General features: G+C 56.2%; 1 protein-coding gene across 1 annotated transcript; it reads left to right on the top strand.

Annotated features, from left to right (window-relative positions):
* The first annotated feature begins 216 nt into the window (after positions 1–216).
* On the top strand, positions 217–24,779 carry LDLRAD2 (low density lipoprotein receptor class A domain containing 2). Its single transcript, XM_061568071.1, has 5 exons — positions 217–1,422; positions 18,987–19,463; positions 21,620–21,790; positions 22,271–22,417; positions 22,868–24,779. Exons 1-5 carry the CDS (start codon positions 1,320–1,322, stop codon positions 23,206–23,208), a joined length of 1,239 nt encoding a protein of 412 aa, XP_061424055.1. The 5' UTR covers positions 217–1,319; the 3' UTR covers positions 23,209–24,779.
* Positions 24,780–25,236: the final 457 nt, after the last annotated feature.

Below are 25,236 nucleotides of genomic sequence, written 5' to 3'. Positions count from 1 at the left end.
GAAGCGGAGTTGGAGCTGAATGGGTCCGGGGTGGGGGGCCTTGGAGTTTTTGTCTCGGTTTGGGGGCAGGGTGGGTGGGGGGCGAGGCCGTGGCTGAATGGCTTGAGATGAGTTGTGTGGGTGGAGGGGGCGAGGGGAGCTCTCCTCCACTGGTGGGGGAGGGGGGGAGACGGGGGTCGGGGTGGAGGTTTGGAATCTCTCACGGCCACTCGAGGGCAGCGCGAACGGCGACTGACGATTTCGTCCGCGGTGATAGACCCACGGCCGCTCCACCATCAGCACCACCACCAGAGCCATCAGCACCACCACCAGAGCCATTAGCACCACGACCACCATCATCCCTCACGTCACTAACACGACTATCGCCACCGCGGACATCACCACCACCACCAGAACTATCATCATTATCACCACGACCATCACCACCACCACCACCACCACCACGGACATCACCACAACCATCATCAGTCAACCGCGGCGAGTCAACCATCAGGGCCCCATCGCCAGCGTCCACACCGCGACTCGCCTCACTGCCCTCGCCGCGTCGCCCATCACCACAAACATCGCCCATCACCACAAACATCGCCCATCACCACAAACATCGCCCATCACCACAAACATCGCCCATCACCACAAACATCGCCCATCACCACAAACACCGCCCACGCCGTCGCTGTGATCGGCGCGCTGCGATCGTCGCCAGCGTCACGACCACGCAGCCTCCTCGTCCACCACCATCAGAGTCTCCACCAGCACCACCAGCACCACCATCATCATCACCGGTGTCTCCACCAGCACCACAAACACGACCAGTTGCCATAAACTAGTCTACATTCACATTACCAGCTTCCGAAGCACCACCACCATGGCCACTATTGCCAGGGGTTAACACGAGACCCTCCATCTACACCACCACCATCATCATCAGTGTCTTCATCATCACACCGCTAGTATCAACAGTTCCATCAACACCACCATCACCACATCGGTGTTATTACTACCATCAGTGTCGCATCACCATCACAGCCTCCACCACCTCCCATCACCATCACCACCTCCCATCACCACCTCCCATCATCACCATCACCACCTCCCATCACCACCACCACTTCCCATCACCACCTCCCATCACCATCACCACCTCCCATCACCACCACCGCCTCCCATCACCACCTCCCATCACCATCACCACCTCCCTACACCACCTCCCATCACCACCACCACCCCTTCGCATCACCATCACCACCTCCCATCACTACCTCCCATCATCACCATCACCACCTCCCTGGTCACGGAGCGAGTGAGTGGAGGGCGCCACGATGGACACGCGGAGTCTCGCGCTGCTGCTGATGATGATGATGACGACTAAGACGGGACTGCTGCTGATGATGATGATAGCCCCTGGGCGGGCCATTGACAGCGGTAAGGGCAACCTCGTCCACCTCATCGCGTCGCCCACCCGAGTTCACCCACACCTCGTCTGTTTACATTGTTTACACATCACCCGCTAATGTTTCTGTTACAGTCAAAATGATGGGTTTAGAGCAGTTGTTCTTAACTTTTAGAATGTTAATACACACATAGGGTTTGACGAAACAAAGTGATTGTTACTTACGTGCCCTTGCTTAATTTGTGTTTTCGATTATTTACCGTCTAAAAACTAAATCTGCCCACGCACCCCCACGGAGTGCGTGATGGACTCCAGGTCCTACTTGGGCTGCAGGGACTTTAATCTTTTGCCATTATTTTCCTCCCGATTTCATTTCCATGTATTTTGTTGTTGTACTGCACTTGTATAGCTGTCAACCTACCTTATTACAGAACCAATTCAGAACATTAGTGGTCACCCCGTGCCCCCTTATACATATCAACGTTCATCCTACAAAGTTCCATCACAAGGAGAAACACAAACAGATATATCTGTGTTTTTACTCAATTCCCCTGTACAAGACTGCGGGTAAACCAGATGGGTTGACGGCTTTCCACTTGGCTCGTTCTGCCTGTGGCCGTGTCTGTGACCCCACGCCGTCTCTTGCCAGTGTGAGGACTCCGTGAACCCTGGCGCCGTGAGTTTGTTCACCTGGCGAGACAAATCCATGTACCCCGACACTCGCTTGGACATTAAAGGGACCCTGTGCAGGGAGTGTGACGTGGTGGGTTGATATCGCTGAGTATTTTTTATTTGCGTACGATGGCCGAGTTGCTGAACACAGGAGTCCCAAAGTTCCCCCCCCAAAAAAAACGTCGAGCGGCCAGCAACGAACAGCACTATCACAGCTGCACTCGACAGAGAGTCTATGATGAACACGTTTATTGTGCTGAGCCCGTGGAGACAGAGGCGATGTTGCTCATTCACGACCTTGCTCCAGTGGCCAGGACGCATTCTATAAACTAAAACTAAACTATTGTTTTATTTGACCAGGGAAGGCCCACTGAGTTACGTAGCTCTTTTTCAGAAGCATCCTGCCCAAAAATGGTAGCTCAACGAAGTGGCTTATCATGCGGACATGGGTAGTGGTCAAACACTCTAAACGAGTGGATGTTGATTCTAAATGTGGAGAGAAAAATCGGCGTGATCACGGAGAAAGAGACACCGCAAACTCCAAATATACAGCAGCAGGCGTCAGGGTCACGATAACACCTACGACTTCCTGTATACCAGGCAAGGTAGTTAACATCTCATAGCCACCGCGACGAGATGTGAACTATTCATGTAGGCTGTTGCCACCACGGTATGGCCCTGTCTCAGTCAGCACGAGGTCTATCGACACTTCGGATGAGTGGGTGGGTGAGCGGGTGGGTGAGCGGGAGGGTGAGCGAGTGGGTGGGCGAGTGGGTGGGTGAGTGGGTGGGTGAGCGAGTGGGTGGGTGAGTGGGAGGGCGAGCGAGTGGTTGAGCGAGTGGGTGGGTGAGCGAGCGAGTGGGTGGGTGAGTGGGAGGGTGATCGAGTAGTTGAGCGAGTGGGTGGGTGAGTTGGAGGGTGAGCGAGTGGGTGAGCGAGTGGATGGGTGAGTGCGAGAGTGAGCGAGTGGGTTGGTGAGTGGTTGAGCGAGTGGGTGGATGAGCGAGTGGGTGGGTGAGTGAGTGGGTGGGTGAGCGAGTGGGTGAGCGAGTGGAAGGGTGAGTGAGTGGGTGGGTGAGTGAGTGGGTGGGTGAGTGGAAGGGTGAGCGAGTGGGTGGGTGAGTGGGAGGGTGAGCGAGTGGGTGAGCGAGTGGGTGGGTGAGCGAGTGGGTGAGCGAGTGGATGGGTGAGTGGGAGGGTGAGCGAGTGGTTGAGCGAGTGGGTGGGTGAGCGAGTGGGTGGGTGAGCGAGTGGGTGGGTGAGCGAGTGGGTGGGCGAGCGAGTGGGTGGGTGAGCGGGTGGATGGGTGAGTGGTTGAGTGGGTGAGTGGGTGGGTGGGTGGGTGAGTGAGTGGGTGGGTGAGTGGCTGAGTGAGTGAGTGGGTGGGTGGGTGAGTGAGTGAGTGGGTGGGTGAGTGGTTGAGTGAGTGAGTGGGAGGGTGAGTGGGTGGGTGAGTGGTTGAGTGAGTGAGTGGGTGGGTGAGTGAGTGAGTGGGTGGGTCGGTGGGTGAATGGGTGAGTGAGTGGGTGGGTGAGTGAGTGAGTGGGTGGGTCGGTGGGTGAGTGGGTGAGTGAGTGGGTGGGTGAGTGAGTGAGTGGGTGGGTGAGTGGGTGGGTGAGTGGTTGAGTAAGTGAGTGGGTGGGTGAGTGGTTGAGTGAGTGAGTGGTGGGATCAGGGATGGATCAAGGCGTGGGGGCTTTAAGGGCTGCAGCCCAGGGGCCTCAGCCAGCCGGAGGGCCTCCAGAGATGAAGTGAAAAGTGATTTCACTTGTGAATGCTGCATTTTATTTGTTGTTTGCCTTCTAAAAAATACATTTTATTTTTCTTTAACTTTGTTTTCCTTTGGAAAATATTACTGGGGGCCTCACAGTAGCTGTAGCCCGGGGCCTACACAATCTTCTTCCTGCCCTGGGTAGGGATGCAACATTCTGCTGCTTTTTGTGTTTAGTTTGCTGTCAATTCGCCCGCACCTCCTATTAGCACGGTTTGTTGACGTACGGTGCGAAATAAGTGACACAAAGACGAAGATACCCCATATAGCCTGAACTGACCGTTGGGGCAAGTGCTGTTAGCGAGAACCTATGAAGGCCGGCATGGCACACGAGGGGGTGGTTGGCCAACACCACGCCCGGCCGCCTTTGTCTCCCTAGTGGCGATGTTTACACACCGCACCAGGTACTCATTTGAGGCCGAGTCGACCTAGGGAAGGCTCAGAACCAGTTGAGATAATCGTCAACGGTGTTGGCCGTGAGCGGGAATCGAACTCGGGTCGCTGGGTTCGTAGTGCAGCGTAGTGCTAACTGCTACATTGCTTACATATGTAGTGGTGGTATTGACGTGCGCCGGCAGTGATGGATCACGGGGCGCGGGGTTGGGCACGCGGTGTGGGCGTGGCATGGACGCGCGCGCCGGTGGTGAGGCGCGCTCACACAAGCTGGGAAAAGAGGATCGTAGCGAGTGCGCAGTGATTGGTCAGATAAGTGAGTACTCTCAGCGACGTCCGCAGGAGGGGTATAAAGGGGGACGCGCGAGAGCACTCGTGGTCAGTGTTAACCAGTTGAAGACCGAAGACGGGGTGGAGGAGGTAGGGGCCCTGTGTGGCTCGGAGCCGAGACTGGGGGGACCGGAGTCCGACGCCCGTGTGGGTCGGGACGGTGGTACCCAGAGCCGAGACGGGCACCCCGGCTGGGTGTGTCCCGGAAGGCTACAGGGCGTAAGAGCCCGTGTCAGTACAGCTGAGTGGGTGTTGGTCACCCGTGTAGCTGAGTGGGTGTTAGTCACCCGTGTAGCTGAGTGGGTGTTGGTCACCCGTGTAGCTGAGTGGGTGTTAGTCACCCGTGTAGCTGAGTGGGTGTTGGTCACCCGTGTAGCTGAGTGGGTGTTGGTCACCCGTGTAGCTAAGTGGGTGTTGGTCACCCGTGTAACGAAGTTGTAGTTGAGTGGGTGTCCGTCACCCGTGTAGCTAAGTGGGTGTTGGTCACCCGTGTAACGAAGTAGGGTGTTAGTCATCCGTGTAACTACAAGTTGGTGAAAATAAAGAGTGTGCTACCCGTGAAGTCGTCTCCTGCCGAGTTACTACTTTACAACTGGCGTCAGAAGTAAACCTGTCTTCAAGGAGAATGGACACAAGGAAGACTTCTCGTTCCCACGTGCAAGACCGGGGAGACGACGACGTACCGGTGACACCACCCTCGGGAGGAGAGGACGAGGAGTTGCCGCCGATGCAGCACTTCGCGGAAATGGCCGATGCTCCGCCCGCCTCCGACACCAGCCTGCAGGACGCACACTCCCGCCTGGCGGAGTTGCTGCTCGCCGCCGCTGCGATCTTGGCGGAGATCTCCGTTCCAGCGGCCGGTGGAACGCCTGCGGGGTTGGAAGAGGCGGCGCGGCTGGAGGGTTCCCGCCATAAGGCGTTTCGCGCCAAAAGTTTGGGAGTTGGCGCCATTTTTGAGGGTCCGCCTCCGGTTGGCGGGAAACGCGGACACCACGTGGCCAGAGGTCTCCACACAGCGCAGCCCGCGTCATCGGCGAGCGCCGGAGCTCTCCATTTTGCGCCTGCAGAGGGAGCCGACATTTTCTACAACCACAGCGGCGCGCGGGAAAATCGTTCCAACGACGACGACGACGATCGAGTTCTCCAGCAACGATTGCCCGCGCTGTCGGTGTTCAAGGCGGACGGGGGCGACTGGGGAGCCTTCCAGCGACGGTTCATCGCGCATCAAGAAATGTCGGGGTGGTCCGACACCACTGCCCTGCGCGCGCTGCCAGCGATGCTCGACGACGACGCGCTTGCGGCCTTCACGTCTGCCCCGAGGTCGTCCCGCTCAACGCTCCAGGCCGCGCTGCACCTGTTGGCCAAGGTGTTCGGGCCGCCCTCGACCTGTCGCCACCAGTTCTACGATCGGCGGAAGGTGGTTGGAGAAACAACGCTCGCCTATCGCACGGCGCTGCTCGCCCTGGCGGATTCAGCTTTTCCCCGCATGGACAAGGAGGGGAAGGACGCCATGGTGACGGAGCAGCTGCTGGCGCTGGCTCACGGATTGGGAGTTCCCATTAATACGGCGGACGAGATGGACATCTGCTCCCTGGGGATTGCCACGAGTATCCACGCTTACGAGGTCCTACAGCGGAAGCCGACGGTCGTCTGCGCATCGGTGGAGAACGGGGCACCGGCCGCCACGATCATCGGACCTCAGCCTGCTGTGCCTCGGGAGGAGGCCTTCGCTGGTTCGAGGCCGGGGGAGTGGAGAACGGGAGGTCGTTCGCCCACACGCTCCTCCCGCAAGCTGGAGCAACCGAAACCTACGACGTCCCTCGTCGTCTGCTACAACTGCGGCCTTCGGGGCCACGTCGCGTCCGGGTGCCGGGCCCCGCGTCAACGCACCGCGGGACCACGTCCGGACGACGACCAGGGACTCAAGACATCCCAACTGAACCCGGCAAGTCGCGGTACCTCACACGTTCGGTCCACACGCACGGCACGTTCGGGTCGCCGCTTAGCGGTGGGGGGACCGTGTATGGGCGCCGGGGGTTCGGTTCGGCGAGAGGGGTCCGCGTACGGCCCGAAAGCAGTCGAGTGGTCCGAATTGGCCCACAGGATTGTGGCTGCGTCGGCCGGGTCGTCCGTGGTAACGGGGTACATTGACGGGGTTGAGGTCCGGGTGCTCGTGGACACGGGTGCGTCGGCCACTATTATTTCGGACCTTATTTATAATATTCTTCCCGTACAATGTCGACCACTTCTGCCGGTGGACGTACCATTTTACGCGGCAAACGGGGGATCTTTGGGAATCATCGGCCAGATTCGGGCGAATATTTGTATTGGCGACATTAAATTGGCGGGTCCTATTTTTGTATCATCATCGTTGGCCGTTCCTTGTCTACTAGGCACGGACTTTCTGTCTAAAATGCCCATAAAAATTCTCATAGACCAGGCCTGCATTGAGCTTCCGTCGGGTCGGCGGGTTGAGTTTTTGAAGAGTCCAAATAAGATACGCACGGCTTGTGCGACGGTGCAGGCGCTGGCAACCCGGACTGTACGGGTGCCCCCGGGATCGCAAATGTTGGTACCCCTTCGGTTGAGAAAACCCCTTGGGGCGGATGCGGGGGCGCAGGGAGTTCTATTGGGGCCGTCTAACAGGGCTAAAGGGGACCTCGACTTAGCGGTGGCCCAGACCATGGTGAGAGGGGACAGTGAGCCGTTCGTTGTGGTCCTGAATACGGGGTCGCGGCCGGCCGTGATTACGCAGGGAACGGTGCTCGCTCACGCCGCGCCGCTACCCGTCGAGGAACAGCTCGTTGCTCACGCCGATTCGCATGTCGATACGCATCCCCAAAGTGAGGAGGGGACGGAGTGGTTGGACTCGTTGTGTGCCGGGTCCAGTACCTTGTCCAGTGTGCAGTTGGGTGCATTGAGGGGCTTGCTGCTCGAGTTCGCTGACGTGTTTAGCAGGCACAAGTACGACATTGGCTGCACAGACCTGTTGCGCCACCACATAGAGACTGGGGACGCGGCCCCTATTCGACAGAATCCCTTCCGGCTCAGTCCAGCCGAGAAGGAACATGTGCAGTCGGCAGTAAATGACATGTTGGCGGCCGACATCATTGCGCCCTCTTCCAGTCCGTGGGGTGCTCCTATCGTCTTGGTTAAAAAACAGGATGGATCCCTGCGGTTCTGTGTTGATTTCCGCCGCCTAAACAAAATATCAATGGCCGATGCGTATCCGCTCCCCAGGATGGATGAGTCGCTGGATGCCTTGGCAGGAGCACAGTTTTTTTCGACGCTCGATTTGCTTTCGGGATTTTGGCAATTGCCCCTCGATGACGAATCAAAACCTAAAACCGCTTTCCGGACACCGGGAGGCCTATTTGAGTTCAACCGATTGCCCATGGGTTTACATTCCGCTCCTGCCACGTTCCAGAGGCTCATGGAATTGGTTTTGTCAGGCCTTCAATGGGACACCTGTTTGATTTACCTCGATGATATCATCGTTTTCAGCCGAACTTTTGAGGAGCACCTCCAGCGACTGAGGGCAGTGTTTCTCAGGATGCGTTCCGCGAAGCTTAAATTTAAACCGGCTAAATGTTTTCTGCTTCGGGAATCGGTCAGGTATTTGGGCCATATCGTTAGCCGTTCGGGGATCTCGACGGACCCTGCTAAGACGCAATGCGTCGGCTCATGGCCAACACCGACCTCTGTTACTGAAGTCCGCAGCTTCATAGGATTTGCCTCCTATTACCGTCGTTTTGTCAAACAGTTTGCCACCATAGCCAGGCCCCTGCACGCCTTGACGGCTAAAGGGGTGCGGTTTCACTGGGGGCCGGAGGAGGAGGCCGCGTTCTGCTCCCTTCGTGACGCCTTGGTGCAGGCTCCCCCCTTGTGTTACCCCGATTTCACGCAACCGTTTGTGCTCGACACGGATGCCAGTAACACGGGTATCGGGGGAGTGCTCTCACAGGTGGTCGGGGGGGTCGAACGGGTGGTCGCCTACGGTAGCAGGGTTCTGTCCCCCGCGGAACAACGCTACTGCGTGACACGGCGTGAATTGCTGGCGATTGTGTTTTTTATACAGCAATTCAGGCCGTATCTGTATGGCCGTCACTTTACGGTTCGCACGGACCATGCGGCTCTCCAATACGCTATGCGGGTGGCGCAGCCATCCGGCCAATTGTCCCGATGGTTGGAGGTCCTTCAGGACTACCAATTCACGACGATTTACCGCAAGGGGTTGCGCCACTCGAATGCGGATGCATTGTCACGGTTGCCGACGCGTACGGAATGCGCATGTCAGTTGGGATCGGCGCGGTGTAAACCTTCTGTCGATGTCCCCGCGGAAGTGGTGCTAGCCGCCACGGATACTACGGGGGTCGACGCCCCCACGGGGAGGGACTCGCTGTTAGCATTGCCTCTCATCGAGTGGGGCCGTCTGCAAATGGCCGACAGCTCCCTACTCGCGCTACGTCGGAAGGTTAACGTTCCCGAGGGCGGGGAAACGCGGGTCGGTTCCTGGGTGTGCAGACAGGGCCTCTTGATGAAGTGGGACTCCATGTCCCGGCGTCACATGCTTGTGGTGCCGGTTGCTGTACGGGGTAAGGTCGTCCTGGCTGCCCATGAACGACTCATGCATCTGGGGTTTCACAAAACGCTCGCCCTCATTCAGCGAGACTACTATTGGCCTGGGATGGTCAGTGACGTGGCGAACATTCTTAAGGGGTGTGTAGGGTGCGCTAAAAGAAAACCGCCACCAATAGCGGCTAATCCACCGCTTCAATCCATTCAAGTTTCGCGCACGAACGAATTGGTCGCGCTAGACATCTTGGGGCCCTTTCCCACTACACCTCGGGGAAATAAGTTCCTGCTGGTTGGCGTAGAGTACTTCACCCGCTGGCCCATGGCGTGGCCACTCGCCAACCAGTCGGCTGCGGCAGTGGCGGACGCCTTTGTCCAAGGTTACGTTTTGGACAAAGGCGCCCCCGAACGCTTGCTGACGGATCAAGGGAAAAACTTTTCGAGTGTTTTGTTGCGCGAGGTGTGCGACCTGTTGGGTACAAAGAAAGTACGTACCTCCCCGTACCACCCGCAGACTGACGGTATGGTTGAACGTCTGAACAGGACGATTACGTCTATGCTGTGCCAACAGGTATGCGACGACCAGGTGGATTGGGACTTACAGGTACCGGGGGTACTAGCGGCCTATCGGATGGCACCCCATGCGGCGACGGGGTTTTCTCCATTTTTTCTGATGTATGGGCGGGAGGCTGATCCGGCCATGGACGTCCAACTGGGGATTTCACAGCCACGTGCGAAATCTAAATTGGCAGACCACATTAAGTTTAACATCGCCAAATTGGCTGAGGCGCGAGAGGCTGCGAGATTGAATTCACGCTCTCGGCAGATCGCGAACGAGCGATTGCATGAACGGAAGGTGCATACGCACAATTGGGAACCGGGCGATAAGGCCTGGCTGCATTGTCCACACGCACCGTTGGCTACGTCCCCCAAACTGTTGAGACCATGGAGGGGACCGGTGGAAATTGTGCGGGTTGCACGACCCCAGAGTATACAGATTAAATGGGGAAAACGCCGTTGGTACGTGCACTCCTCCCGACTGAAACCCTACGCGGCGCCGCGTGACCCCGGGTTGTGCCGTGACGACCGAGCGTGTGATGTGACCGTCGACTCGGGGAGGGATGTGTCGCAGGCTGGTCCTCACGTGTCTCCACCTGACCCACCCCCAGGTGTCTCGGACCTGACGGCTGTTGACCGTCGGGAACCGGAACCCCGCGGCTCGCACGGAGCCCCGATGCCTGGCCCATGCCTTCCTGAACTGCCGGCGCCGCCGGATGGCCAACTGCGTCCTGTGCCGTACGACGGTCCGGCAAGGCGGACTCGGTCAAGGACGCAACACTTTTCATGAAAAAAAAAAAAAAATTCTTTTTTTGTTAAAGCCCGACTTCGTTGCCGGCTTCCCCCTCTGCCGGGGTAATGTCCCGTTCAAGGGACGCTCGGACATTGGGACGCTGCATGAGTCGGAGAGAAAAGAAGAGAAAATGATTAAAGAATTTTTTTTTATTGTTACTCTTTCCGCATACACAGTATCGTTGCCACTCGCTGGATTGTGCATGTTGTTCTTGTTGCGGGTGTGGCGGTTGCTGGGTTTTGCGGATTGCGGTGTTCATGTTGTGTTGTTAGGGTTTGTGTTATGTTACGGGGCACACATGGGGGTGAAGGGGTGTTGTAGGTTTTATTAGCAGCCGGGTCGGCTGCGAGCTATGTGGTAGGGGGTGATGTAGTGGTGGTATTGACGTGCGCCGGCAGTGATGGATCACGGGGCGCGGGGTTGGGCACGCGGTGTGGGCGTGGCATGGACGCGCGCGCCGGTGGTGAGGCGCGCTCACACAAGCTGGGAAAAGAGGATCGTAGCGAGTGCGCAGTGATTGGTCAGATAAGTGAGTACTCTCAGCGACGTCCGCAGGAGGGGTATAAAGGGGGACGCGCGAGAGCACTCGTGGTCAGTGTTAACCAGTTGAAGACCGAAGACGGGGTGGAGGAGGTAGGGGCCCTGTGTGGCTCGGAGCCGAGACTGGGGGGACCGGAGTCCGACGCCCGTGTGGGTCGGGACGGTGGTACCCAGAGCCGAGACGGGCACCCCGGCTGGGTGTGTCCCGGAAGGCTACAGGGCGTAAGAGCCCGTGTCAGTACAGCTGAGTGGGTGTTGGTCACCCGTGTAGCTGAGTGGGTGTTAGTCACCCGTGTAGCTGAGTGGGTGTTGGTCACCCGTGTAGCTGAGTGGGTGTTAGTCACCCGTGTAGCTGAGTGGGTGTTGGTCACCCGTGTAGCTGAGTGGGTGTTGGTCACCCGTGTAGCTAAGTGGGTGTTGGTCACCCGTGTAACGAAGTTGTAGTTGAGTGGGTGTCCGTCACCCGTGTAGCTAAGTGGGTGTTGGTCACCCGTGTAACGAAGTAGGGTGTTAGTCATCCGTGTAACTACAAGTTGGTGAAAATAAAGAGTGTGCTACCCGTGAAGTCGTCTCCTGCCGAGTTACTACTTTACACATACACACACATACACACACATACACACATGTTTTCACTGTACACCAAACCCAGACATACTTCTCATGAAGTCTACGTCGTTCCTAATATTCTCTCTCTTTCGGTTCCTCCTCCTCTCTACGCCCAATTCCGTTTTCGGCTCATCTCCTTCCTTGCTCCCATCAACTTTTCCTGCACACTGAGGAACACTGCACATAGACTCAACACTGCACATAGACTCAACACTGCCCATAGACTCAACACTGCCCATAGACTCAACACTGCCCATAGACTCAACACTGCACATAGACTCAACACTGCCCATAGACTCAACACTGCCCATAGACTCAACACTGCCCATAGACTCAACACTGCCCATAGACTCAACACTGCCCATAGACTAAACACCGCCCATAGACTCAACACCGCCCATAGACTCAACACCGCCCATAGACTCAACACCGCCCATAGACTCAACACCGCCCATAGACTCAGCACTGCACCATAGACTCAACACTGCCAATAGACTCAACACTGCCCATAGACTCAACACTGCCCATAGACTTAACACTGCCCATAGACTCAACACTGCCCATAGACTCAACACTTCACCATAGACTCAACACTGTCCATATATTCAACACTGCCCACAGACTCAACACTGCCCATAGACTCAACACTGCCCATAGACTCAACACTACCCATAGACTTAACACTGCCCATAGACTCAATACTGCACATAGACTCACACTGCGCATAGACTCAACACTGACCATAGACTCAACACTGCCCATAGACTCAGCACTGCACCATAGACTCAACACTACCATAGACTCAACACTGCCCATAGACTCAACACTACCCATAGACTCAACACTGCCCATAGACTCAGCACTGCACATAGACTCAGCACTGCACCATAGACTCAACACTGCCCATAGACTCAACACTGCCCATAGACTCAACACTACCCATAGACTCAACACTGACCATAGACTCAACACTGCCCATAGACTCAGCACTGCACCATAGACTCAACACTACCATAGACTCAGCACTGCACCATAGACTCAACACTACCCATAGGCTCAACACTGCCCATAGACTCAACACTGCCCATAGAATCAACACTACCCATAGACTCAACACTACCCATAGACTCAACACTACCCATAGACTCAACACTACCCATAGACTCAACACTACCCATAGACTCAACACTACCCATAGACTCAACACTACCCATAGACTCAGCACTGCACCATAGACTCAACACTACCCATAGACTCAACACTGCCCATAGACTCAACACTACCCATAGACTCAACACTACCCATAGACTCAACACTACCCATAGACTCAACACTACCCATAGACTCAACACTACCCATAGACTCAACACTACCCATAGACTCAGCACTGCACCATAGACTCAACACTACCCATAGACTCAACACTGACCATAGACTCAACACTACCCATAGACTCAACACTGCCCATAGACTCAACACTGCACCATAGACTCAACACTGCCCATAGACTCAACACTTACCACACTCAAAACACTGCACCATAGACTCAACACTACCCATAGACTCAACACTGCCCATAGACTCAACACTGCCCATAGACTCAACACTTACCACACTCAAAACACTGCACCATAGACTCAACACTACCCATAGACTCAACACTGCCCATAGACTCAACACTGCCCATAGACTCAACACTGCCCATAGACTCAACACTGCCCATAGACTCAACACTTACCACACTCAAAACACTGCACCATAGACTCAACACTACCCATAGACTCAACACTGCCCATAGACTCAACACTGCCCATAGACTCAACACTGCCCATAGACTCAACACTGCCCATAGACTCAACACTTACCACACTCAAAACACTGCACCATAGACTCAACACTACCCATAGACTCAACACTGCCCATAGACTCAACACTGCCCATAGACTCAACACTGCCCATAGACTCAACACTACCCATAGACTCAACACCGCCCATAGACTCAACACTGCCCATAGACTCAACACTACCCATAGACTCAACACTACCCATAGACTCAACACTACCCATAGACTCAACACTACCCATAGACTCAACACTACCCATAGACTCAACACCGCCCATAGACTCAACACTGCCCATAGACTCAACACTGCCCATAGACTCAACACTGCCCATAGACTCAACACTGCCCATAGACTCAACACTACCCATAGACTCAACACTACCCATAGACTCAACACTGCCCATAGACTCAACACTACCCATAGACTCAACACTACCCATAGACTCAACACTGCCCATAGACTCAACACTGCCCATAGACTCAACACTACCCATAGACTCAACACTACCCATAGACTCAACACTACCCATAGACTCAACACTGCCCATAGACTCAACACTACCATAGACTCAGCACTGCACCATAGACTCAACACTACCATAGACTCAGCACTGCACCATAGACTCAACACTACCATAGGCTCAACACTGCCCATAGACTCAGCACTGCCCCTGTACGTGAAGCAGCCCCCCTTCTTAACCTCCTTCCGTTCCTCTCAAAGCTCACCTCGTCTGCGTTTTCCGTTCCCTTCACACATTATGTGAAACCATTGTTCGAGTTTAACAGCAGCACGATGACGACGTGGGGTGTTTTCACCACTTGTGTATCGTAAGGGGCCGCACTAAAGGCCCACCAGCGGCCGGCAGCGACCCGCGGGCCTTGCGATGAAGGCCCCCGCCGTAGCTGTAGAGGTGGGCTCATGGCTCTCTCGCGCTCTCAAGGTGGCTGCTGACCCAACAGCGCTCGCGGAATCGCGGCGGACGATGGTTGTCGTGCGTGCACTCGCAACCGAGTAGCGATTTGAGGTGTGCATTTGAAACGGAGTTCGCCGCACGAGTTGTCCTGCCGGGGGAACTCCTCTATTGTTCGAGGGAACTCTATTGTTCTAGGGAACTCTATTGTTCTAGGGAACTCTATTGTTCGAGGGAACTCTATTGTTCTAGGGATCTTTACTGTTCTAGGGAACTCTATTGTTCTAGGGAACTCTACTGTTCTAGGGAACTCTATTGTTCTAGGGAACTCTATTGTTCGAGGGAACTCTATTGTTCTAGGGAACTCTATTGTTCTAGGGAACTCTATTGTTCGAGGGAACTCTATTGTTCTAGGGATCTTTACTGTTCTAGGGAACTCTATTGTTCTAGGGAACTCTACTGTTCTAGGGAACTCTATTGTTCTAGGGAACTCTATTGTTCTAGGGAACTCTATTGTTCTAGGGAACTCTACTGTTCTAGGGAACTCTACTGTTCTAGGGAACTCTACTGTTCTAGGGAACTCTACTGTTCTAGGGAACTCTACTGTTCTAGGGAACTCTACTGTTCTAGGGAACTCTATTGTTCTAGGGAACTCTATTGTTCTAGGGAACTCTATTGTTCTAGGGAACTCTATTGTTCGAGGGAACTCTATTGTTCTAGGAAACTCTACTGTTCTAGGGAACTCTATTGTTCTAGGGAACTCTACTGTTCTAGGGAACTCTACTGTTCTAGGGAACTCTATTGTTCTAGGGAACTCTATTGTTCTAGGGAACTCTATTGTTCTAGGGAACTCTATTGTTCTAGGGAACTCTACTGTTCTAGGGAACTCTACTGTTCTAGGGAACTCTACTGTTCTAGGGAACTCTACTGTTCTAGGGAACTCTATTGTTCTAGGGAACTCTATTGTTCTAGGGAACTCTATTGTTCTAGGGAGCTATATTGTTCGAGGGAACTCTATTGTTCTAGGGAACTCTATTGTTCTAGGGAACTCTATTGTTCTAGGGAACTCTACTGTTCTAGGGAACTCTATTGTTCTAGGGAACTCTATTGTTCTAGGGAACTCTACTGTTCTAGGGAACTCTATTGTTCTAGGGAACTCTATTGTTCTAAGGAACTCTACTGTTCTAGGGAACTCCATTGTTCTACGGAACACTATTGTTCTAGGGAACTCTATTGTTCTAGGGAACTCTATTGTTCTAGGGAACTCTATTGTTCTAGGGAACTCTATGGTTCTAGGGAACTCTATTGTTGCAGGCGACACCAACACGGACACTGCGTGGAGCACGCACGCGGATCCCGACAAAGAGACCTCTTCCCCAGGAGCTCCTCCACCTCCTCCTCCTCCTTTCTCTCCTGCTCCCACATTAGCTTCCCTCTCCACTGGGGGTCCCCCCCCACCCCCTACACTCTACCCCCTTGTCCATCAGCCCCTCCCTCCATCCCCTACACTCTACCCCCTTGTCCACCAGCCCCTCCCCCCCACCCCCTACACTCTACCCCCTTGTCCACCAGCCCCTCCCCCCCATCCCCTACACTCCACCCCCTTGTCCATCAGCTGCCCCCCCCATCCCCTACACTCTACCCCCTTGTCCATCAGCCCCTCCCCCCATCCCCTACACTCTACCCCCTTGTCCATCAGCCCCTCCCCCCATCCCCTACACTCTACCCCCTTGTCCATCAGCTGCCCCCCCCATCCCCTACACTCTACCCCCTTGTCCATTAGCCCCTCCCCCCATCCCCTACACTCTACCCCCTTGTCCATCAACTGCCTCCCCCATCCCCTACACTCTACCCCCTTGTCGATCAGCCCCTCCCCCCATCCCCTACACTCTACCCCCTTGTCCATCAGGAGCCCCCCCCCCCACTCCATATTCCTCTGGGCGTGGTCCCTCGTCCTCTAAGCGACTCCCACACTCAGCCCCCCCCCTCCCCAACAAAGCAGAACGCGCCCGTTATAACGCGGAAGGCGCCTGTTATAAAGTAGACCGTGTCTGTTATAACACGGAAGGCTCCTGTTATAACGCAGGTTCCTGTCATAACACGGAAGGCTCCTGTTATAACACAGGTTCCTGTTATAGCGCGGAAGGCGCGCATTACACTGTAGAACGCTCACCGTTATAACGTGGAACGCGTTCCTTTATAACGCGGATTGCACACCGTTACAACGCGCTCTCTGAGCGGCCGACGAGGAACTATTTTCTTGAGTTGCGCGGCTGAGCGGAGTGATACATTGTGCGGAGTGATACAGTAACGCGGCGACGCATCCTCGTTATTTGTCCACGCCATCCCGCTGCGTGTGTGTAGTCGTGCATCGCATCTCGCCCAACGTTATTGTTACTCTTTGGTTCTTTCGGTAAAGTCACGTAGGTATAAAATTAAATAAATCACGACGTTTCGGGCCCAACACAAGCGTCCATCATTAGGTGTAGCTCCTTTGAGCTACACCCATTTCAAATCTTTTAAAAGTCTGCCTCAGCAGTAGACCATGCTTTCCCACCTGATGATGGATGCTTGTGTTGCGCCCAAAACGTCGTGATTTATTTTATTTTCTACCTACGTGACTTTACCAAAAGAACCAAAGAGTATGGATTCTTGCAGTCACGAAAGCTTCCAATCAAGATTGAACGATATTGTTGCTACATTTTTTACTGGGAAATTGTTTTCGCTTAACGCATCAACCGCCAGCGCCTTAAACGAAGACTCTCTGCACACATTTTCCAAATGTGTGGAAAATGTTCTGAACCGCGGACCCCGCAAAGCAACGGGATGCGTGGCCCCACCCCCTTGTCCTCGCATCCCTCACCCCCTACCAGTTAGCCCGGACCCCCACCAGGTTCCCCGATCCTCCCCACCAGCAACCCTCCCCCCCAGTACTCCTATGAACCAGGGGTCCCCAACCCCCTGTTAGGAACCGGGCCGCACAGCAGCAGGAGGTGAGAGCGGTGAGTCCGCGCGTGGCCCGCCCCCATTGTTTTATTATTCACCACTTCCGTCCCGCACTGCGCACTTGTTTCAGTCACGGCTTTGGTGAGCCCACAAGCTGCTAACCCCTAGCCACAATGAGTAAAAACAAACACAAGCCAACCCTGGCCACAATGAGTAAAAACAAACACAAGCTAACCCCGAGCCACAATGAGTAAAAACAAACACAAGCCAACCCTGGCCACAATGAGTAAAAACAAACACAAGCCAACCCTGGCCACAATGAGTAAAAACAAACACAAGCCAACCCTGGCCACAATGAGTAATAAGTATAACCCATAAAAACAAAGTTTTTCACTCTAAATCCTTTATATGCGTGGCGGCTAGAGTCCTCTCGTCCTCTGGCTTGAGATGGCTGCCACCTATGGGTCAGATGATTGTCTGCAGTATTAAACAATTGGTAATTAAATATTTAATTTGTTTTCCCTAAACAGTGTAAAATTTCGGAATTTTTTTTTCACGAACATTAATTGTCTCGCACAATGAGTCTATGTGCAAAATGTCAGCTTGATTGGATCACGGGAAGTGGGTTAAAAAACGACCGAAATGTTTGCACGGTCGTAAGCAAGCAAGCAAGCACGCAAGCACGCAAGCAAGCAAGCGAACTTAATATAAAGGATTTAAAAACAAACACAAGCCAACCCTGGCCACAATGAGTAAAAACAAACACAAGCCAACCCTGCCCACAATGAGTAAAAACAAACACAAGCCAACCCTGCCCACAATGAGTAAAAACAAACACAAGCCAACCCTGGCCACAATGAGTAAAAACAAACACAAGCCAACCCTGGCCACAATGAGTAAAACAAACACAAGCCAACCCTGGCCACAATGAGTAAAAACAAACACAAGCCAACCCTGGCCACAATGAGTAAAACAAACACAAGCCAACCCTGGCCACAATGAGTAAAAACAAACACAAGCCAACCCTGGCCACAATGAGTAAAAACAAACACAAGCCAACCCTGGCCACAATGAGTAAAAACAAACACAAGCCAACCCTGGCCACAATGAGTAAAAACAAACACAAGCCAATCCTGGCCACAATGAGTAAAAACAAACACAAGCCAACCCTGGCCACAATGAGTAAAAACAAACACAAGCCAACCCTGGCCACAATGAGTAAAAACAAACACAAGCCAACCCTGGCCACAATGAGTAAAAACAAACACAAGCCAACCCTGGCCACAATGAGTAAAAACAAACGTCGCCGGAGAGCTTCTTTGAAAATCAGGAAAGACCCAATGATGACCCCCCACCCCCCGTCCGTGAAAAAAACTGTCTTCCACGAAGCCGGTCCCTGGTGCCAAAAAGGTCCCACCTGATGACGGAGGCTGGTGTTGCTTCCGAAACGTCGTGATTTAATTGAGTTATTTTCATTTAATATAATTTTATTTTATTATTATTCTTTTTTTACCTACGTGACTTTACCGAAAGAACCTAAGAGTTTGAATCCTTGCAGTCACGAAAGCTTCAAATCTAGGTTGGGGACCGCCGCTACGAACGACGTCACAAGGACCACGTGGCCCTACCCCCCTCCCCTCCCTCCACCGCTCTCGCAGCGCACCTGGTGGAGGTGTGCGGCCGCTCGCTGACCGCCGAGGGGCTGGTGCTGAGCTCGCACCGCGAGTCGCGCCGCTTCTACTTCGTGGGCGCCGACACCGACTGCTGGCTGAGCGTGCGGGCGGCCGGGCCCGACCAGCGCCTCATCTTCCAGTTCCGATTCTTCCTCGTCTACAGCCTCCTCCGCGTGACCCCGGCGCCCGGGGCGAGCCTCTCGCCGCCGCCGCCGCCCAACGCCCCGGCGCTCGACGCCCCGCACGCCCCCGGAGCCTCGGAGGACCCCTGCCACGCCGGCTCCTACCTGCAGTTCTACGACGGCGTCGGCCGGGGCGCCCCGTCGCTGGGCCCCCCGCTGTGCGGCAAGAGCATCCCGGAGGCCGTGGTGTCGCACGGCCGGGCGCTCACGCTGAGGCTCGTGACGCGCGGCAAGCTGCCCCGCGTCGACTTCGTGGGCGACTTCTCGGCCTTCACGCTCGGTGATCGGCTGGGCCTCGTACACACAGACCCCACATCACACACACACCCCACACACACCCCCCATCACACACACCCCACATCACACACACCCCACACACACACCCTCCCCCACACACACCCCACATCACACACACACCCCATCACACACACACCCCACACACACCCCCCATCACACACACCCCACATCACACACACCCCACACACACACCCCCCCCACACACACCCCACATCACACACACACCCCACACACACACACACCCCACACACGCACACCCCACACACGCACACCCCCCACACACACACCCCCCACACACACCCCACATCACACACCCCACATCACACACACACCCCCCACACACACCCCACACACACACACCCCACACACACACACACCCCCCACACACTCCCCACATCACACACACACCCCAACCACACTCCCCACACACACCCCACACACACACACCCCACACACACACCCCACACACACCCCACACACACCCCACACACACACCCCACACACACCCCCCATACACACCCCACATCACACACACACCCCCCACACACTCCCCCACACACACCCCACATCACACACACACCCCACACACACACCCCACACACACACCCCACACACACCCCACATCACACACACACCCCACACACACACACCCCACACACACACCACACACACACACACACACCCCACACACACCCCACACACACACCCCACACACACACCCCCCATACACACCCCACATCACACACACACCCCACATTACACACACACCCACACACACACCCCACACACACCCCCCATACACACCCCACATCACACACACACCCCACATCACACACACACCCCACACACACACACACCCCACACACACCCCACACACACACACACCCCACACACACACCCCACACACACCCCCCCCACACACACCCCACATCACACACACACACCCCACACACACACACACCCCACACACACACACACCCCACACACACACACACCCCACACACACACCCCCCATACACACCCCACATCACACACAGACCCCACATCACACACACCCCCCACACACACACCCCACACACACCCCCCCATACACACCCCACATCACACACACACCCCACATCACACACACACACCCACACACACCCCACACACACACCCCCCACACACACCCCACACACATCACACACACACACACCCCACACACACCCCCCCACACACCCCCCACACACACACACACCCCACATACACACACCCCACACACACCCCCCATACACACCCCACATCACACACACACCCCCCACACACACCCCACATCACACACACACCCCCCATACACACCCCCCCACACACACACCCCCACACACACCCAACACACTCCCCCCCACACACACCCCCACACATACACCCCCCCACACACACTCATCCCCACACACCCCCCCCACACACACCCACACCTAACCCCCTGCCCCTCCTGACCTTGTCCGTTCAATGTGTCTGGCACACAATTGTTGTTGTTGTTATTGTTGTTGTCATACCGGTAACTTTCCATCGCTGAGCAAAGTCCTCCCCCCACCGCCCCCCCCCCTCTCTTCCATCTCTTGCTTTTCTTGGTGAGTCTACGGGTCGCTATGTGATTCTACGGGTTTATATGTGGGTCTATGAATCTATGTGTGTCTTCGGGTCTCTATGTGAGCCTATGGGGGTCTCCATGCGAGTCTTCGAGTCTCTAGGAGTCTACGAATCTCTGTGTGAGTCTGTGGGCCTCTATGCGAGTCTATGGGCCTCTATGCCAGGCTGTGGGCCTCTATGTGAGTCTATGGGCCTCTATGCGAGTCTATGGGCCTCTATGCGAGTCTATGGGCCTCTATGCCAGGCTGTTGTCGCTGCTGTCAGCCTGCCACTGCTCGACAATCGGCACCCCCCCACCACTCCCTTCAATTCCTTGTTCCTCTTGCCTCGTCGTGAGTGGCCTCCAGATTATTTGATTTCATCTCCTCTCCCTCGTCACCCCCCCCCCCGCCGCCACCTCCCCAAGTCGTGGGGGTCACGGCACGCCGGGCCCCCCCCCCATTCAACCCCCCCCACTCAACCCCCCCATCCCCCGTGACGAGTCCGCGTGCGGTGTCGTCGTCCACGCAGAGTCGAACGGCAGCAGCGGCGCCACGTGCGGGCCCGACCCGTGCACGAGCCGCTACTTCCGCTGCCGCAACGCGCGCTGCGTCCCCTGGAGCCTCGTGTGCGACGCGCGCGGCCTCGACAACTGCGGCGACGAGTCGGACGAGACGCACATCCTGCCGCCCGCGTGCGCCGGTGACAAGGGGGAGGGGGAGCAGAGACACACAGAGACACGGCACGCACAGAGACACAAAGCGTACAGAGACACGGCACATGCAGAGACACACAGAGACACGCTCGCACAGACACCGGGCACCAGGACCGACTCGGAGGTGCCCGAACGGCTCGTACCACTGAGTTGGCTCCGCCGAGATTCTTGGCTTCAAATTCAGGTTGACAGCCCCACCCTGTGGTGAACGAGGCTCCTCATGTGTGGGGAGTTGAGTCGATGAGTGGATGAGTCGATGAGTCGATGAGTGAATGAGTCGATGAGTGGATGAGTGGATGATCGATGATCCCAGCCTGGTCACCAATGACGGCACGCAAAAAGGACGCTAACACCGCGTGTCGTGACGAGTGGGCTGCGTGGGAATTATTCCCGTGCCATGCCGCTCTTGAGATGTCGCCGCTCATCGATGTGCCTCCCCGGTCCCGCCGCTCCCGTGCCCCCCGCAGGGTGGCTGCCCACAGCGGGGCCTGACGGGGCCGCCCCCAACGCCTCCCTGAGGGCCCCGGGGCCCTTCCCCACCCCGGCATGCGGGGTGCTGTTCCGACCCAGCCGGGAGCCTCGCGAGCCCCCAGGAAACCTCGCGACCCAGCCAGGTAACCCCACCCCCCACCAGGTACTCCTAACCCCCCCCACCAGGTAACCCAAAACCCCTCCACCAGGTGCCCCTAACCCCCCCCCCACCAGGTGCCCCTAACCCCCCCCCCCACCAGGTGCCCCTAAACACATATGCTGTATGTGCTGTACGTATGCTCTTGGTACTGTGTAAGTGCTATGAGCACTCATTGTCCAATTGACAAACACGAAGGAGGCATCATCACAGCGATGCACCACCACTCCACCACTCAATCACTCCACCACTCCTTGACGAGATCAATTACCTGGCTCAGCCACCCCCACGTAAACTCCAAGCCGGCGCTCCACATCACCACGAGCCTCGCCCAACAGAAGAAGTGCTCCGAGGGCGCTGTCTAAACGCCGCACTCTGTCCCTTGCGTGCGTCTGGGGGTGTGGGGGGTGTGGGGGGTGTGGGGGGTGCGCCGCAGGCTCCGTGGCGGTGGCCGTGCCGGGCGCCGCGCTCACTCCGGACGGGGGCCCGGCTCGTCCCCCTCTTCCTCCGGGCGGTGGCCCCGAGCCACCTCGCCCGGCCCGCGGCTCCGTGGTGGGGCCCGGCGTGGCGGCGGCTCTCCTCTCCGCGCTGCTGCTGGGGCTGGCGCTGTGGTGCTGCTGCTGCGCGTGCCCCGGGTGGTGCGCCTGGCGGCTGGGCGCGTGCGCCCCGCTCGTGCCCGCCTGCTGCGCCCGCAAGGCGGCGGGCCGGCGCGTCAATCCTGGCGGCGGCGGCGGCGGCGGCGGTGCTGACAACGACACACGCCCCGCCCTGCCTTAAGGCCCGACCAAGGGGCCCTGCGTTCTCGCCGAGAAGTAATTTCGGGGTCGCCACGTAGACTGCAGTAGGATGGCACGTGACTAGGTAGCCCGCATACCCGTAGCGAGGCGTAATCCAGGATGTGGTGTGCCGGGTGTGGAAATATCGTCCCCGGCCGCTGGTAGTCTGGAGTAGGGTGGCACGTGGCTAGTAGAAGCATACTGTAGCTGAGAGGTAAAAGTGCATGTCGCGTGCCAGGCGCGGAAATATTTACCGGGCATCGCCGACTCGCGTGGAACATGGCTGACAAAATTACACGGTGGACCTGACGCCTGTACTGGGAGGGACAATTGATCGGAGGGGCTGGGGGAGGGCATTTAATTCCTTGCCCCAGGGCCAATGGCAACCACAGTTGACACCCGTTACAGACACGGAAGGCGTACTACACAAATAACCTTCACCCGCCACGGCCGTGACGAGTCGGGGAACGAAGGCGGTTCTCGGGCTCACCACACGAGACGCGTCGTGCGCCCAAGACTCGAATGTTTGCGATTGACGCCGATGTCGTGCAGTGGATGTTTAGGCTGAAATAAAATATAGCAAAGCGACGCGGACAAGGGAGGCGGAAAATCCAAAGGAGGCTTCACAGTTCTCACGTTCAGTTTAACACGTAGTAGCAGTAGGCTTTCGCGAGCAATATCATCCAGGTTTTTTTTGGGTTAGATCGCGTAAATATATAAATGTGTCATTAAACCCGCCACCACCCAACACAGCCAACTAGTAAGGTTTGTCACGTTAACAAAACGTGGCCAATTCGTTACTAGCACAGCACACCGGCGTGTTGGAGAGCCGAGCGGCAACATTTACAATCACGTGAAGCTTGCTGTCCACCGGTGGCCACCGCCATGGTCCGCGGTGGACATTCCGTCTCCCCGGGCAGACATTCTACAGTGACGAACGGCAGGTGCAAGCCAAACTATATCACGTGAGCCTGGACACACACACAACGCACAACCAACGCAGTGACTTTACGGAGCAAAACAAGCAAAACCCGGGGGAACGTGAAACAGCCTCACCGGGAACTGCGCAACAAACACTCAAACCGGAGCCATCCGGGCCCCAATGGTTTCTTGAAACGACAAGACGAACAACCCCACACGTTTTGGAGTGGAACGAAAGGAGGGAGCGTGCCCTGGTGGCGGACACCGGTGAACACCAGGCTGAGCGTGACCACGAAGTCCGAGCTTGTTTGACCCGGTGGCCACAGTCCGATTCCTCTGTGATGAGGAGATGGACGTATAGCCGAATCCCCAAGGAAAGTAGGAGGGCCAAAGACGTGCCTCTGAATGAGAAACGAGCAACAGGGAGTGGTTTAACTGCGACGCGGCCGCTGAGAGGACCGCTGTCCTCCCACAGAGGCTCTCTCCGGGGCCACGCAGGGGTGTCGAGAAGCCATCAATGTCCCCAAGCCCTGCTGCCGGCCCATCAGGTGGCTACTGCACGGGCAGAAGTTTGAAGGGGTTAAACCGGGGACGGCGGGTACCGTCCCAGCGACGGCGTAAGCCTCCCTGCACGCACTCCCGAGCCCCCCCCCCCCCCCCCCCGCCAAAAAAAGGCTACCCACTGTGCTTGAAGTCTGGCCCCCCACCCCGCACCCCCCAACTCCCCTTGCCCCTCACGACGAAAGCCACCAACAAGAAGAGGTGGTCGGATTTGCGGCAGCTCAAAGAACGAACGGCAGGCCCCTAAAGCGGATCGAGAACGCCGTCTTTGTACAGGGTAGGGTAAACCTCTCTGGGCAGGTGGCGAGCGGCTCAAACGGAGGAGCCGCCAAGGCGTCTAAGCAGCAGATGCAAGCACCAGTGAGGAGCGACCCCAGACCTAGCCAAGGGGCGGGGGGGGGGCGCACCTGGCTAATAGCCCCAAACAAGCGTGACAATATAGGAGAGGAATCTACAGGCCCTTCCCACAGCATCCACGTGGAAGGCAGAGGTAGCCGACGCCCTCACCTTGAGAGCCTCGTTGAATCACTCCCCCACGAAGAGACTT

The sequence above is a fragment of the Lethenteron reissneri genome, chromosome 40, assembly GCF_015708825.2.
Source record: "Lethenteron reissneri isolate LAM-NWPU_2019-01 chromosome 40, ASM1570882v1, whole genome shotgun sequence".
Lineage (NCBI taxonomy): Eukaryota > Metazoa > Chordata > Hyperoartia > Petromyzontiformes > Petromyzontidae > Lethenteron > Lethenteron reissneri.
This window is presented reverse-complemented; position numbering and strand designations above follow the sequence as displayed.

Excerpts from the sequence above, each read along its gene's own strand:
- LDLRAD2 (XM_061568071.1), top strand. The coding sequence starts at position 1,320 with ATGGACACGCGGAGTCTCGCGCTGCTGCTGATGATGATGATGACGACT. Across the intron at positions 21,791-22,270 it reads CCTGCCGCCCGCGTGCGCCG|GGTGGCTGCCCACAGCGGGG; the intron begins GTGACAAGGGGG and ends TGCCCCCCGCAG. Across the intron at positions 22,418-22,867 it reads AAACCTCGCGACCCAGCCAG|GCTCCGTGGCGGTGGCCGTG; the intron begins GTAACCCCACCC and ends GGTGCGCCGCAG.